Below are 16,196 nucleotides of genomic sequence, written 5' to 3'. Positions count from 1 at the left end.
TCCCGGTCCGGCTTCAAAGCAATAGTTCTCACAATACATACGAAATAAATAATCAAATTAATTAACAGTCTAATTTTGAATTTGAGTATTGGTAATGTATTTAGAATAATTTATAACAGTTGTATCTCCTCGAGCATCAAAATCCATTTTTTTTTTTACATTTTTTTATGAAGATAACAAGAGTCAAAATGAACCAAACGTCGTTTTCTCCGAAAACCTATTACGCTCACAATCACACTGCGTCTTACATCATAAGCATTACTACCTGTAAGGAATCTCGGACCAATCGTTTATATAACCAAGTATGAACCAAAATTCAAACTGCACAAGAAGAGTTTAAAAAAAATTGCCTCTGTTTCCTCTACAGGGCCCCGCTTATCTAATCTAAGGGTAAAGTGAATTATGTTATATGGATTTTCTTTCAACAAAGGAAACTGCAGCACAAATTTATAACAAAAGATTTTGAGAATTCTGTATATTTCCCCTATTGATCTATATACTGCCTCTATTTACTACGGTTTATATAGAATCTATAAAACTAATACAAAATTATCCCCCTTTTCCCCTCGAATTCGTTAGACCAAATGGTAATGATCCAATCATCTTGTACATGATAAGAAGAGGATTATAAAGAAGTCTTTGACGGACGACGGGCTTTGAAACATGACATAAGCTCACCAACCTCCAGTGATAGAATTAAAATTGGTTTAAAAAGAGCTCAATTGTAAAAGAAAATAATAAAAACAAAAAACATCGGTTCCCGCATATTTTTACCCTCAATTTTCACTCTTCGTTAACATTTTTTTTTCATTTTTTTTTTTGCATTATGATTGAGTTGTAAATGTTAGGATATATATGTTAATAACAGTTAAGTAGCTTACGGTAGAAGTAATTAAGAATTAATTAATTATTTTGTATTAATCATTAGTGCGAAATAGTTGTGAGAAATACATGTTTCTAAATGAATAGAATGCAATTTGTTTGAGCAGAATGAAAATTGAACGCATAGGAACCTACATTCAGATACAAATAATACTCTGTAGAAGTACCTGTATCATATTTAGCATACCTTTCAAAATTGCTTTATCGCAAACCGTATACAATCACTCTCATGAATGATTTTTTTCTACATATGTTTGGACTATTAATATATTTATCATTAAAATGTTACATTTTCAAATTAAATTTCTGAAATTTTATGAAAACAGATTTTTTTAGAAAATATTGATATATTTGTTACATTAAATCATTCAACGATGTTCCACTGCTGACAGAGCATAAACAATATTTATTATTTTGACAATTATAGGATTTGACAATGTTATTTATGTCTCTATAACATAAAACATACATTTAAAACAATTTGTTTTGGTTTTATTGCCTGCGCAAACAGTACTTCATTCCATACGGGGTACAGAGACATGTATTTTTTCAGAATGCAGGTAATTATTTTACACACTTTCATATTGAAGTAAAATAAAAAGCTCAAACTTTTCAATAATAGTAATAGTGTAAAGTAAGTCACATTTCTTTCTGAAGAAAAATACTAATTCGTCTGCTCTTAATTGATAAAAATTATCATTTATCATCGGAGTATCATCTTTAAGGGAGGCTTATTCAAGCATATGTCTACTACTAAACGTGCCCTTTGACAGATGTTTACAGTGACCACAAGTTTCAGTTATCAGCAAAAAAAAAAGAAAACCCTACAAAATCTGTATTATTTGTTTTCAAACACATTTTGGGACAAGTTTTTAAAAGCAACTTTACATATACTGTATGATCTGCAAGCGCCTGTGGATACAAAGAATGGCAACCTACCGAGATACTTGTAAAACAAGCATGCATATTGTCAAAATGGTTTCGCCTTGTTAAGCTAACTTATACCAGTGTATTTCACCTTAATAACTTAGATATGGTATGACAACTTTTTACCTGCCAATATTCTTTAGGTTAAAATAGGTCGAGTGTGAACAATCGTGTCAGCTTGTCATAGCAGGGATTAATCAATCCCTTCTATAGCAGTTAACTAATATAGTTAGTCATGACGCTGTAGGATTTGACAATGTTATTATATACTTTACCCATCATAAATTTATCATGTTTTATTCCCATGTATCATATTAGTATTCCATTGTTCCACGTGTCATTCCAAACACGTTCTTTTAAAGTGCATTAATTCAGCTCGGAGACGTAACAAAGCGAAGCAAAAGATTTCGCGAAAAGACAATGGAAATAGTTGTTTAAGGAAATTTTTAATCACGATTTATAAATTTATTGTAATTGTTTATTGAAGTGGTGAAGTAAAGGCATTTCTAGCAATTCTTAACCGCAACATCACACGCTCATGGAATGATTTAAAACGTTTTCATGATCAAACTATTTCCTGCAGTGACTCACGACGTGTTGGCATTACTCTATTGAGAGAGTGTACCCTACGATTTGTTAATGCCAAAAGTTTACTACGTACAGAACAAAACGGCCCAATTAACATAACATATTTCCTCGTTAGTCTTAGGATTTGTCGATACTGTTTATGTTGGGTTTTTTTTCAATATTTATTTGATTGTATCTGTTAGTAGATTGACACTGGGTCAAATTTATAAAACTCGAAGAAACGGTTTATTTTGAAATATGCCATTACACCGATAAATTATAAAGAAACTAAAATATGTGTCTGTGGCGACAAAGATCTTACATTTTTAGAACGCGATGGTATGGGGTTATTATAACAGGTCCGTATTATCAAAGCCCCCAACCTCTGTGTCACGAGTCGGAAACTTAAGTGCGGTAGTTGCCATATTTTGACCGCTGCTTGGTTATTTTTCTCTGATCAATCCGACTTTTCTCCGCCTCATAAACCATACCCAAACCATACCCGTCAAGACTGTTTCAATAACAGGAGCAGCCGAATGTTTCTTCCGTTATAAAAATTCTTACTTTACACCATTAGCACCGTTGACAAGTTTGAGCTTCTAATTTAACTTCAAGATAAAATAATTGAAAAAATTAATTGCATCCCGAAAGAATTCCGTGACACTATATATATGTCCTATGTGGAATGAAGTACTAATTGCGCACGCACCATTAGCAAATTGAATTATTTTACATTTTATGTGTGTTAAATAGACATAAATAAAACACCAAATATTTTTCAAATGATTAGTATCTTTTTTAATCGTCGCATCATTTTATCATCTATAAGATATGAAAAAAGATCAATCACAATTAATCTGCTATATGTAGAACACATTTTCAGTTATATGCATAACTCAACATCGGGTTATTTACATAACTGGCCTAAATTCAATGTACAGTTTTGATCTATGTGTCAGTATCTGTGCTTATTCTTCCTAACATAGCCATTGTGTCATTCTGTATCATCTGTCTCATTATTCAACATTTCAGAGCGTTATCAACATATACATATTTAGCTAATCTGATTAAAATACATATCCTTATTATCACTACGTTTGATAAGAGGATCTGAAAAAATCCCATTAGGGGTCATGTCCAGGTGACCTTTGAAAATGGCCAATCAAATTGCTACTTGCAAAATTTTGACAGTGAATTTCAGGGGACGAAATAGTTTGAAAAACTGTCAGAATTATTTTGGTTTACGTAGTCATCTCGCCCAAAGAGCACAACAAAGGTAATTGTGTATGTATAGTGGGACGAAATATCGTTTTCAATTGATGTAGCAAGTTGTAGAAAATGAATTAGGTATGAACTTCACGTGGTATACAAGTCATCTGGACGTGACCCCCTATGGGATTTTCTCAGATCCTATATTGAACGGAGTGAGTAAAAGGATCTGTATTTAATCAGATTGATATTTAGCATGCGAACCAGGAATGTATAACTCTGTTTTATTCGAGGGTAGGGGAAAGACAGCTCACACAAGTTACACAGTGAAGTGGCGTCATGAATTCATGCTGAGACCCGTTTTAACAATTTACGACGTCCATGTGATTACAATACTATGAAAATCAGTCTATGCAACTGGATTGTTCTACAAAGTATTCAAGGAAATTTTTTTTTAAATGTGAAAAAATTTTAAAAAATGAAAAAAGTTTTGGTAGATATAATGGGAAATATATAGATGTCTTATTCAGATTGTAGTCATGGATCCTCGATATCCGATGGGTTATTTCACCGTCATAATATCCACCCATGGAATATGCTATATCAAAACAGAAGGCATTTCAGGAGATAAAACTGACCAATCACATGTCTACAGAGATATTTTTGAAGATTTACAGAGAGCTTTCGATATATATACATGTACATCAGAGGACTAAAATATGCCCGTCTTATCTGAGGACGCACACATAGCCTCCAGGGTTGCTTATGGCATATTCCAAATATAACGACAATGATAGTAACCTCTGGAGTATCTAGAATAGAAGTAATAGATCTCCTTGTTTAGTTAGAAATTATCTGGAAGTTTGCGCTTTTGTATAGTTTATCACTTTTGTTATTACGATATGGCAATTTATAAATACATCTGTCTCTAGTAATAGGTAATTAAACAGTTACATGTATAACAGTTTTTATTAAAATGACAACTAAACGAGTTTATCACTTTTGTTATTACGATATGGCAATTTATAAATACATCTGTCTCTAGTAATAGGTAATTAAACAGTTTACATAAAAACGGAAGTCTTAAGTGTCGGACATCAAACAAGTGGAAATATTCTTTCTTTGTTACTCACGTTTCGATACAGTTTATAAAGAATTTCTATATATATATAATATGTACATCTGTCTATGACTGATAGGATTGTCACATGATAAAAACAATCAATCATAGCGGCATGTAGAGACGAAAATATATAACTGTAAAATTAAGATGTTAAGGAGGATGATTTATTTTATTAGATATATTACATCTGACAAGTACGATTTTAGTGTGCCTATACCTCCAACCATTCTGTTCTTAAGGTAAACGTGATGTTCCTAATTGACATTGTATAGTTTACTTAAAGATTGTAAATTCTATAGCTCTACAGGCAAAATATCATGACCTGAATTAGGGATCAATAATTTCTTGACCTGTAATTGACCTGAAATTATGGTCAATTCCAAATTATTTTCAGATTTTTTCACCTGAAATTGTGGTCAATTTCTAGTCATTAAACCAAAAAATTCATATGAAAATCGGGTCCATACCAGGAAAGGAAAGTTTGCCTGTGTATTGTTTGACATGACTTGTTTTGGTGGTGTAAAAAGCTTAGAGGTACCGCAATAATTCGAGATATCCCCGTTGGAAGATGAAGTGGTCTGACACTGGGATGAGTAACGCAGCTTGACTACTGCCAATCGATCTATTCTTAAATTGGTAAAATATATCTATCTTCTACCATAAAATTCCCTAAATCTATCTTTAATGATAGACATTAAGCAAGTTCTGTACATTAAGTCAATGAAAATAAAACATAGAGATTCCGACTTTACTTAGCCTGCAAAATCTATATCGATCAGAGTTTTAAAATGCATAACTCAAATTACTATATGACGGTGGTACATTTTGGACATATACAATATTGTTTTCTATCTTTCAACATACCATTTCGATCACTCGACTCATTACATCGACCGCGCTCGACATTAAGATATGATATCGAGAGCTCGAAATAATAGTAAGTAGAAAATATATGTCCTAAAAGTACCATACCACTAACGATACAGTGTGTTAATGTGTAAACGCACTTTGAACTTTTTGTTGGACATTGTCTTTCTACATGTTTGAATTTTCATATTCATACATATTTGTTTCTAGGGTGAGCACTAGAATTTTTTATAATCACAGGCATATGTTATTGATTTTGCGGTATTATCAAATAATTATTATTTTAGTCAGCAAATCTTTTTCTTCTTTTTTTAAGTCAGCAAAAATATAAATGAAATATGCAACAAATAGACTATACTCAATCTTAGGTTTTAGTATTCTGTGTTGATACACTAAACGCTTAAAATCGACGTCAGTAAATTAATTACATCAATTAAATAAATAAAAATAAGCCTATAATGGATAATAATTCGAATTAATGTCTTTATAATTGATAACTAAGTGATTGAAACGATATAACATTATAACATTTTACTTCCCTAAACTTTATAGACTTATCTATCCTTGATTGATCTCAATACTTACAAGTCTTCTAGTCATACATATCAATCAAGTTCTTGTGTCTAGGCGTTACATATTCATGCTGGGGATTTAATTTATGCACTAAGTATGTATTTGCCTGATATGATGTCTGTTCGGGTTATGCCACAGTAAGCTACTTTACACTGTCAACATAGTCTTGATGCGTAGTTCATTAACATTGGACTAAATTATCAAAGATTTTCATTGATTTAAACAGACAAATGAAAGTTTTACACGCTGACATATAGAAAGATTTTCAAATTGGCATGACAGGATGGATACACAATGCACAAAGCATAAAAAATACCGAACGTTATATATTTTATTTCTATATTGTTCAATTTAAAGCAATACAATTACCATTATTAGAAAATATGATTTTTTTTACTATTGCAAATAATATGAAAATTCAATATTCTCGTATATTAAGTGTTGTGGGATCCTTACAAAGGTTTACGATAACGAAGAGAATAAAATGATCAACTTGTTTATTCATTTTTCGATAAGTTTTTTTTATCAATTATAATAACTAATGTTTTGTTGGTGTGAAAAGTAAGGTTAAAAAGAAACAACCTTACATATTTTACTACTTTGTAACGTTCGTCCTAAATTTCCTTCATAATGACATAACGTAAAATGTCCTCGTCGTTGGTAATGTCGCTGATGCACAGCGTTACTAAGAGAATAGAGTACTTTAAAGAATTAAGGATCAATTTGAAGTTACTAAAATTATTAGGAAATTAAATTTACTGATAAACTTTGATTATATATTTTTAAGATATTACAAAAATTAATGAATGCTCATTATCACACATTTTTGGATTAGATGACCTTCAACCGTATATGTCATCTCCACAACACAAGTTTTAAAGTTAATACATATCTTTACTTGTCATTCGTATTTTTGACACAATACGATATCTCGACTTGGTGATGAATGTATCCCATTATGTCACTGACTTGATTGTGACCTCATGACCTACCTAATGGTTTATAAAATTTACTATATCATTTGTCTTACACACTTAGTCTAACAAATAAATGCGCGAGTGCGTATGGGAAGGTGTTTGTACATAAAGGTTAATGATGTAATAATGAATGGGATGGTGAATGGTCTGAGTGAGAGAGTTAATAATAGGGTGAGTGGTGAGGTTAATGCTTAGTGAGTAATGCAAAAGGTTGAGTGAGTAAGAAGGCTAATGGTAAGTAAGAGTGAGGTGAGTGAGAGGGCTAATGGTTGAGTGCATGGGACAAACTTCAAACCAATTACTGTTTGTTATTTCTTTGAAAAAAAAAATGCGACTAATTATTGACATAAAGACTCAATTTACTTACCAAGATATATATCTATTGAATTACTTAGTCTTTGTTACTACTTACCAAGGTTTATTACTGATTTACTACTACCAAGTTGATATTGATTAGTCTTGTACATACCAAGAGTTGATATTACTTAGTCTTTGTTACATACTTACCAAGAGTTGATATTACTTAGTCTTTGTTACATACTTACCAAGAGTTGTATTTACTATAGTCTTTGTTACATACTTACCAAGAGTTGATATTTACTTAGTCCATACTTACCAAGAGTTGATATTTACTTAGTCTTGTTACATACTTACCAAGAGTTGATATTTACTGTCTTGTTACATACTACAAAGTTGATATTTACTTAGTCTTGTTACATACTTACCAAGAGTTGATATTTCTTGTTACTATTAGTTGTATTACTTACTTACTTAAAGAGTTGATATTTACTTAGTCTTTGTTACATACTTACCAAGAGTTGATATTTACTAGTCTTGTTACATACTACAGAGTGTATTTACTAGTCTTGTTACATACTTACCAAGAGTTGATATTTACTTAGTCTTTGTTACATACTTACCAAGAGTTGATATTTACTTAGTCTTTGTTACATACTTACCAAGAGTTGATATTTACTAAGTCATTGTTACATACTTACCAAGAGTTGATATTTACTTAGTCTTTGTTACATACTTACCAAGAGTTGATATTTACTAAGTCATTGTTACATACTTACCAAGAGTTGATATTTACTTAGTCATTGTTACATGAATTTACTTACTTACCAAGAGTTGATATTTACTTAGTCTTTGTTACATACTTACCAAGAGTTGATATTTACTTAGTCATTGTTACATACTTACCAAGAGTTGATATTGACTTAGTCTTTGTTACATACTTACCAAGAGTTGATATTTACTTAGTCTTTGTTACATACTTACCAAGAGTTGATATTTACTAAGTCATTGTTACATACTTACCAAGAGTTGATATTTACTTAGTCTTTGTTACATACTTACCAAGAGTTGATATTTACTAAGTCATTGTTACATACTTACCAAGAGTTGATATTTACTAAGTCATTGTTACATACTTACCAAGAGTTGATATTTACTTAGTCTTTGTTACATACTTACCAAGAGTTGATATTTACTTTTAGTCATTGTTACATACTTACCAAGAGTTGATATTGACTTAGTCTTTGTTCATACTTACCAAGAGATGATATTTACTTAGTCTTTGTTCATACTTACCAAGAGTTGATATTTACTTAGTCATTGTTACATACTTACCAAGAGTTGATATTTACTTAGTCTTTGTTACATACTTACCAAGAGTTGATATTTACTAAGTCATTGTTACATACTTACCAAGAGTTGATATTTACTTAGTCTTTGTTACATACTTACCAAGAGTTGATATTTACTTAGTCATTGTTACTATACTTACCAAGAGTTGATATTTACTTAGTCTTTGTTACATACTTACCAAGAGTTGATATTTACTTAGTCTTTGTTACATACTTACCAAGAGTTGATATTTACTTAGTCTTTGTTACATACTTACCAAGAGTTGATATTTACTTAGTCATTGTTACATACTTACCAAGAGTTGATATTTACTAAGTCATTGTTACATACTTACCAAGAGTTGATATTTACTTAGTCTTTGTTACATACTTACCAAGAGTTGATATTTACTTAGTCTTTGTTACATACTTACCAAGAGTTGATATTTACTTAGTCATTGTTACATACTTACCAAGAGTTGATATTTACTAAGTCATTGTTACATACTTACCAAGAGTTGATATTTACTTAGTCATTGTTACATACATGTACTTACCAACAGTTGATATTTACTTAGTCTTTGTTACATACTTACCAAGAGTTGATATTTACTTAGTCATTGTTACATACTTACCAAGAGTTGATATTTACTTAGTCTTTGTTACATACTTACCAAGAGTTGATATTTACTTATTCATTGTTACATACTTACCAAGAGTTGATATTTACTTAGTCTTTGTAACATACCTACCGCTGATCGCTGGTTTTAGGTCGAGTACACCGACTTTCCTCTATCATCTATACCTGGTACGTCCTTAAATGACCCTGACTGCTAATAATACATTTAACAAATCAAACTATATATACAACACGTTCAGGCTTTACTAGTGGTGTTCTTCCGTCCGTGAACATAGTAACATAATCGTAATAAACCAATAATTCCGTACGCGATGAACTAATGTACCATATTGCTCAGCGATTTGATCGTGACGTGACGTCACTATGGGGTAGATAGAGATCGGTTTGTAATAGGTGACAGATCGGTGGGATTTTAATTGTCTTAATATGTAAATGAGTACAAAAAAAGAACGCATTATGATAATATAGAGCTACGATATACGTGTCAATTCGAAACATTTATTAACCCCTATCAAAGCCTGATTTACACGCAAATGGTACATTCATTAAATAATACACCTATTCTTATTCAAATTACCATTCAGCGCGAGGGATGAGGTATATAACACGTGCGAGAGGACCACTTATCACACTGAGACAAACTTTCTCGCCATGGGAGGGTTCGCAAGTAGTGTCGTGTTTTGTTTGGGATTCTTAGTATGCCTTGTCCACTGTAAGTACCTGTCAAATGCTTGGATATATTTAAGCTAGCTTGTTCAAGGATGTGCATCCTGACTTATATTTTACAGTTTTAATGTGACTTGTTTATCATTGCTAGTGTCACCAGATATCAGGGGCTGCGTATTGTTATTGAAGATGGAATATTTCTTTCTAAAACTAATGTCTGTTTATTTGGTCCGTCATTTAAAATGAAACAATATTTCAATAACAGTAGTCTATAATGATCGCTGGAATATTTTTGGTGATGCTTTATGACAATGGAAACTACCTTTCATTAAAACAAATGTATATATGTACTAAATACATGTCTTATACTCTAATATACTCTAATTTTATTAAGCATTGATGTCACTATTTTTTAATTTCATCGGGGTATGAAAAAAAAATTGTTTGCAAACTGTGTGAATCCGCGTTTTTTTTAAATATATAATTAATTTTATACTATATTAATTTTATATATTTGATGAAATGAAGTATGCTTAAATGTAACATTATAGTGGTTTTTCAAGGGATTCGTTTTCCCGAATCAATACGCAACGTCAATGTCTCTATTGTGACGTCACGATAACGTCGGGGTTTCGCGTCATTCTCGGATTTTTTTCATATCGGTATGCAAAACAAATATTGGCCAATCAGAAAGCCAGATTTGGTATGAAAACAAAGAAAAATTAATTATGTGTCCATGAATTAACATTTTGTCAAAGTTACGTGCGATCTGTTACTAGGAAAAACTAACATTGTTTTGCGCCGAAAACATTCATTCTGATATCTGAGGGTGTTACAAGAACGCTGCATGTACTTGTTATTTAGACAAATTTTACCTAATCATGATTGGTAGAGAAGACACATAAATGGAACATACCGAAATACCTATAGCCGTTGTGTATCCAGGATTTGTATAGTCGCGATTTTACAAGACATTACCAGATAAATGTGACCAGCATAATAATGATAAATGGTAGTCAATTTAAAACCGTTAACATTTCATTTTTTCGTTTGTAGTTGAAATCGTGAAAAATTCGTAAATAACAGGCTACTGTTACACGAAATAGTAATTTTTAAATTTTGAAGTTTTTTAAATTTGAACAGAAGAAATAACTTTAAAAACAAAAGAATGTTTAGTTTAATGATAACCAACGTCAGTGTGCAAATCTGCATTCGTACCATATTCGTACTCTACATATTCTTGTAGGTTTTTTTCTTCATTTTTAGCATCAATTTTCAAAATAAGGTATTCTTAATTCATTTAGTATATCGAATACTTCAACGAAACAACCTTTGATCAGGGACAACTTCAAGGTTAGATTTAGGCAATCAATACAAAGAAAATAAATAATTATGCAGTTTTTCAAAGAACTTAAAGTAAACCTGTGTATCATGAAGAAAAAAAAATAAACAAACCGTAATCAAAACGACTTTGATTTTTAGAATGTGTATGTTAGTTCAATATTTGTCCCAGATTATTTGCTTATTGTAAAACGTGTAATTATCGTTACTTCACCCAAGCAATTTTAAATAGATAACTTATATGTTAATTTCCTGGCGTCGGCCTAATAACCGCAGAGTCTTACTACGCCATACGATAAAACAGTGAAGTGAGCCTGGAGTTTTAACCCAGATGTACACATGTATGGATTCTATTGGTTCTGTGTTGTGATTTCCTCATGATTATAGATGTTTTGACGGTAAAATTGTTATTTACAATTTTGTTTAATTTAGATACTAAAATAACATGAAATAAGTTGCTGATCTAAATATTCTTAATATTACTATATTTCCATATGTCGTAGTTGCTTGCATTGGTACATTCATAAGTTAAGTCTGCTTGCTAAATTACACATCCTGTTCTGAGAGCCATACCAATTCAAGTATCAATATCACATTGTCGTTCATTCAGTTTCATTCAAAACCGAAATAGTCCACTTACTCTTCGTTATTTAATGTGTAACGAGTGTATGCCATCGAAACTACATAAATATACAATATTTGAATATTTGAAATATAGATTTAATTTATGAAATGCAAATGTGTCCTCTTTCTTTTACTTTTCAATTCAAATATCGATTTATAATAAGTTTGACAAGCTTGAAATAAAGATATATCTATATATTTCAATATTGTAAGAGGCATATAATGAAGCAGTAATAGCTCTATGTGTATAATCATGTATGTGGCAAATGTAAGGAAAGGGGGGTATAATGAGTTGTTCTGTTAAACATTCTTACAAACGCGTGTAATAAGTTTGTATCACCTAATGACTATAAGACCGAATTGAAAATATTTGAATGTACTATTTCCATTATATTAATTCACCAATGATACTGACAATATTTGAATGTACTATTCCAATGATTATAATTCAACATTGATACTGACAATATTTGAATGTACTGTCCCCATAATTATAATTCACCAATGATACTGACATGACTTGAATATACTATTCCAATGATTATAATTCACCAATGATACGGACATTATTTGAATGTACTGTCCCCATGATTATAATTCACCAAAGATACTGACAATATTTGAATGTACTATTCCCATGATTATAATTCACCAATGATACTGACAATATTTGAATGTACTGTCCCCATGATTATAATTCACCAAAGATACTGACAATATTTGAATGCACTGTCCCCATGATTATAATTCACCAAAGATACTGACAATATTTGAATGTACTGTCCCCATGATTATAATTCACCAAAGATACGGACATTATTTGAATGCACTGTCCCCATGATTATAATTCACCAAAGATACTGACAATATTTGAATGTACTATTCCCATGATTATAATTCACCAATGATACTGACAATATTTGAATGTACTGTCCCCATGATTATAATTCACCAAAGATACTGACATTATTTGAATGTACTATTCCCATGGTTATAATTCACCAATGATACGGACATTATTTGAATGTACTATCCCCATGATTATAATTCATCAATGATACGGACATTATTTGAATGTACTATTCCCATGATATCAATTCACCAATAATACTGTCTATATTCAATGGAAATGTCCTCATGATAGAGTTACGATATTGCAGTATCGACCTTTTTTTATTAAGCATTAAAAAACAGCCCACGTTACTAATAGTGACTTGATAACAGTTATTTTGGACTTTACAGACGTTTGTCGTTTCGTACGGGACTGATAACAGTTGTTTTTTTCATATTTTACAGACTTTTGTCCATTCGTCAGACTGATAACATTTATTTTATAATTTACAGATGTGTGCCCATTCGTTGTGACACCAGGTGCCCGGGTATTAAGTAATCAAGGAAGGCCAACTATACGTTATGGCTTGTCACAGAGGCAGCAAGGCTTCAATTTTCCAGTCAGTGGTAAAACCTACGTTGCCACTGCTTCGAATATTGCTACCCCCAGTATTGCAATGAGCCGCAACATTATCAGCGCGCCAGCTTTTACCAGCCATGGACCGCGAAGTGGTTTCCTCACAACAATTTCATCAGGTAGAAGTCAGACAGCAAATCAAGGTTATATGCTCAGGAGATCTCTAACAGCCGTTCCGTCTATGACCGCTTTAACAGCAATGCGGCCGTCGTTTAGACAACTGACAACGTCGATGTCGCAGCGTCCAGCTGGACATATATACACAGTCGCACCATATACAGTGAGATCAATGACACCATCGGTCATATCAGGAGGGTACCTGCGCCAATTAACTAGGAATCCCACGGCAATAACGTCACCGATGATAGGACAGAGTCGTCAATTGATTGGACGGGCAGGCACGGCAATCTCAGGAGGATCTGTGTCAAGAGGTTCTGCAATAAGGGGAATGACTACAACTGGTACATCAGTAAAGAAGCCTTACAAGCCAACTATCGTGGTCGTCCCCCCAAAGCCAGCTGTCAAGAAATATAAGAAAACAATTATCAAGAAAACTAAACCATATAAAAAATCGTCAAAGAAATATATTAAGAAATCAACAACCAAAAAGAGCTACCGCAAGAAGAGCCGTAGCAGTAAAGATAAAGCGAGACGAAAGGCTGAACTAAGAGCAAAACTAGCAGCCTTAAAAGCAAAGAGGCGACTGAAAAAGAAGAAGTATGTTGCTTAATCATAACCTCCTCTAACTAAAATCTTTGGTTTTACAAAACAAACTTCCAAAGAAGGATTTTTTTTAAATCTAACATACCAGGTGTGGGATGTTGATCAGTTAATATCGTTTTATAAATTCTGACATTTTTTCTGTGATTAGAGAATAACTTAAACGTTTTGTATGACGTTTCCTTTTCGTTCTTCTGATATTTGTCATATAACAGTATCCCGTGTTGAACCAGAAGACAAAATATGCAATAGTGACAGTACAATCACCTGTTGTTTTTTATTCGCCGTCATCATGTCAAGAGACATGTTTTATTAATGTGAAAATGACCTTGATTGGGTTTTAATCAAAACCTAACAATAATTAAACTTTTTTATATATTCTGTCACATTTGTATATAAATGTAACAACGAAATAATAAAATTGTTTGTTGATGTGTATTAAGCCTATTTTTTCTGTCGTATGTACCATGTTCAAAAGTATCTAATATTTTATGAGTTCTGAGGTTTATTCGTTCCACTTCTTAAAACAATTGACTTTCTAGCATATATTTCAATGTAATCCATATTGACATCCGGCTGTGGCTTGAGAAGGTTAATCCTACATGTTTGATGGTTATTATACTACTAGTACGTATTGGTGGAATTTATCATTAAAATGTATAATTTATTTACATTCTGTTCCAGGTCTGTTAAGATAAAGTACATAAAAGTAATATATCAAACGTATAAGTCCAGCCAATGATTTTGTAGACATAACAACTGTTTTATTTCAAATGCTAATGAGTATTTGGTTTCAAATAATTGCGAGACATTAATTCATCATTCACCGTAACAGTTACGAGTTAAAAACAAAATGAAAAGACAGATATATCAAAGTTTGTTTGTGTCGGCTTATCGTGGGATAAACAAAACAGAACAAACATAAAAAAAGTTAGATAAAAAGCAGTAATATGTGGAGCGTAGTGGTATGCAGGCAGTTACAAAATATTGTTTTGTAAATATAAAATGAGTAGACAGTAAAGAAGTATTTATGGGATAAATGTTTTGCATATTCATTACTGTGCGTACAAAGGTCCACATGTAGAGGTCTTAATTGGGACTTGGTCCAAAGCATCAAAATCCGATTGAGCTAAAACAAAATGCGTACTAAAATGTATTCATAAAGGATTTCTAACCAAGTACAGCGACAATAGCCTTATTGGGGCGGATTAGTTTGCTATCTTAAGTAAAAAAATGTGTATAATTGTCTGCAATTTTTGGCAAAATATCATGATATTTTGCAAATTTTCAGGTATTTTTTGTTATTACCATGGTATTCCCATGCATGAACAAGCGCAGAATATGGCCAAATATCATATTGTTTTGTTGTTATTATAAAATTTGTGCAGATAAATTATGTATATATTTTTGTACAGGTACTTTTTACAGTTGAATGACTATATCTATATTTCTAAGATATGCGCCTTATTTTCATAGATTGTCCAAATCTACTGTTTTCTGCTACCTGGCCTGAAACAAAGGGAAGTACATCTGATAGATGATTACACTGGTCCGCTATATACGCATACTGTATACAAAAAAGATGGTTCAGTTTCTAGGTTCAATAGATTCGATGGCCGATGGAAACATAAACCAATGTAAACTGTATATATTTATATTAAAACGGCAGTAGATCGTTTGTGTTGAACAGATTTCTTTATATACATCCTATTAACAGACATCCAAGGACGGTCACCTATCAAATGCAGGAAAAAGAGAATCATGTGCTATATGTGGAAGTTGTGGTACGATTGCTTTAAATGTGTTAAAATCTCGAATGAAATAATTGGTGTTGTCAAAATATGTTTGTATTAAACAGTCGCCTTTTTTGATAAATTATTATGTTTTCAGGTAACTCGGTAGTCTACAATGATCCATCCTCGATACTGCAGGGGTTCTGATCACTTACGATCTCTACAACCCTTGACAGAACAGTTAGTTTAGT

General features: G+C 31.8%; 1 protein-coding gene across 1 annotated transcript; it reads left to right on the top strand.

Annotated features, from left to right (window-relative positions):
* Positions 1-9,971: 9,971 nt before the first annotated feature.
* Positions 9,972-14,361, top strand: LOC138307950 (uncharacterized). Its single transcript, XM_069248889.1, has 2 exons — positions 9,972-10,105; positions 13,369-14,361. The coding sequence occupies exons 1-2, from the start codon at positions 10,045-10,047 to the stop codon at positions 14,220-14,222; spliced, it is 915 nt and encodes a 304-aa protein (XP_069104990.1). The 5' UTR covers positions 9,972-10,044; the 3' UTR covers positions 14,223-14,361.
* Positions 14,362-16,196: the final 1,835 nt, after the last annotated feature.

This window comes from Argopecten irradians, chromosome 14 (genome assembly GCF_041381155.1).
Source record: "Argopecten irradians isolate NY chromosome 14, Ai_NY, whole genome shotgun sequence".
NCBI lineage: Eukaryota > Metazoa > Mollusca > Bivalvia > Pectinida > Pectinidae > Argopecten > Argopecten irradians.
This window is presented reverse-complemented; position numbering and strand designations above follow the sequence as displayed.

What these genes read in the sequence shown, in the direction of transcription:
- LOC138307950 (XM_069248889.1), top strand. Translation starts at nt 10,045, where the DNA reads ATGGGAGGGTTCGCAAGTAGTGTCGTGTTTTGTTTGGGATTCTTAGTA. An exon ending in CTTAGTATGCCTTGTCCACT is followed by an intron (nt 10,106 to 13,368) that starts GTAAGTACCTGT and finishes TATAATTTACAG; the next exon opens with ATGTGTGCCCATTCGTTGTG.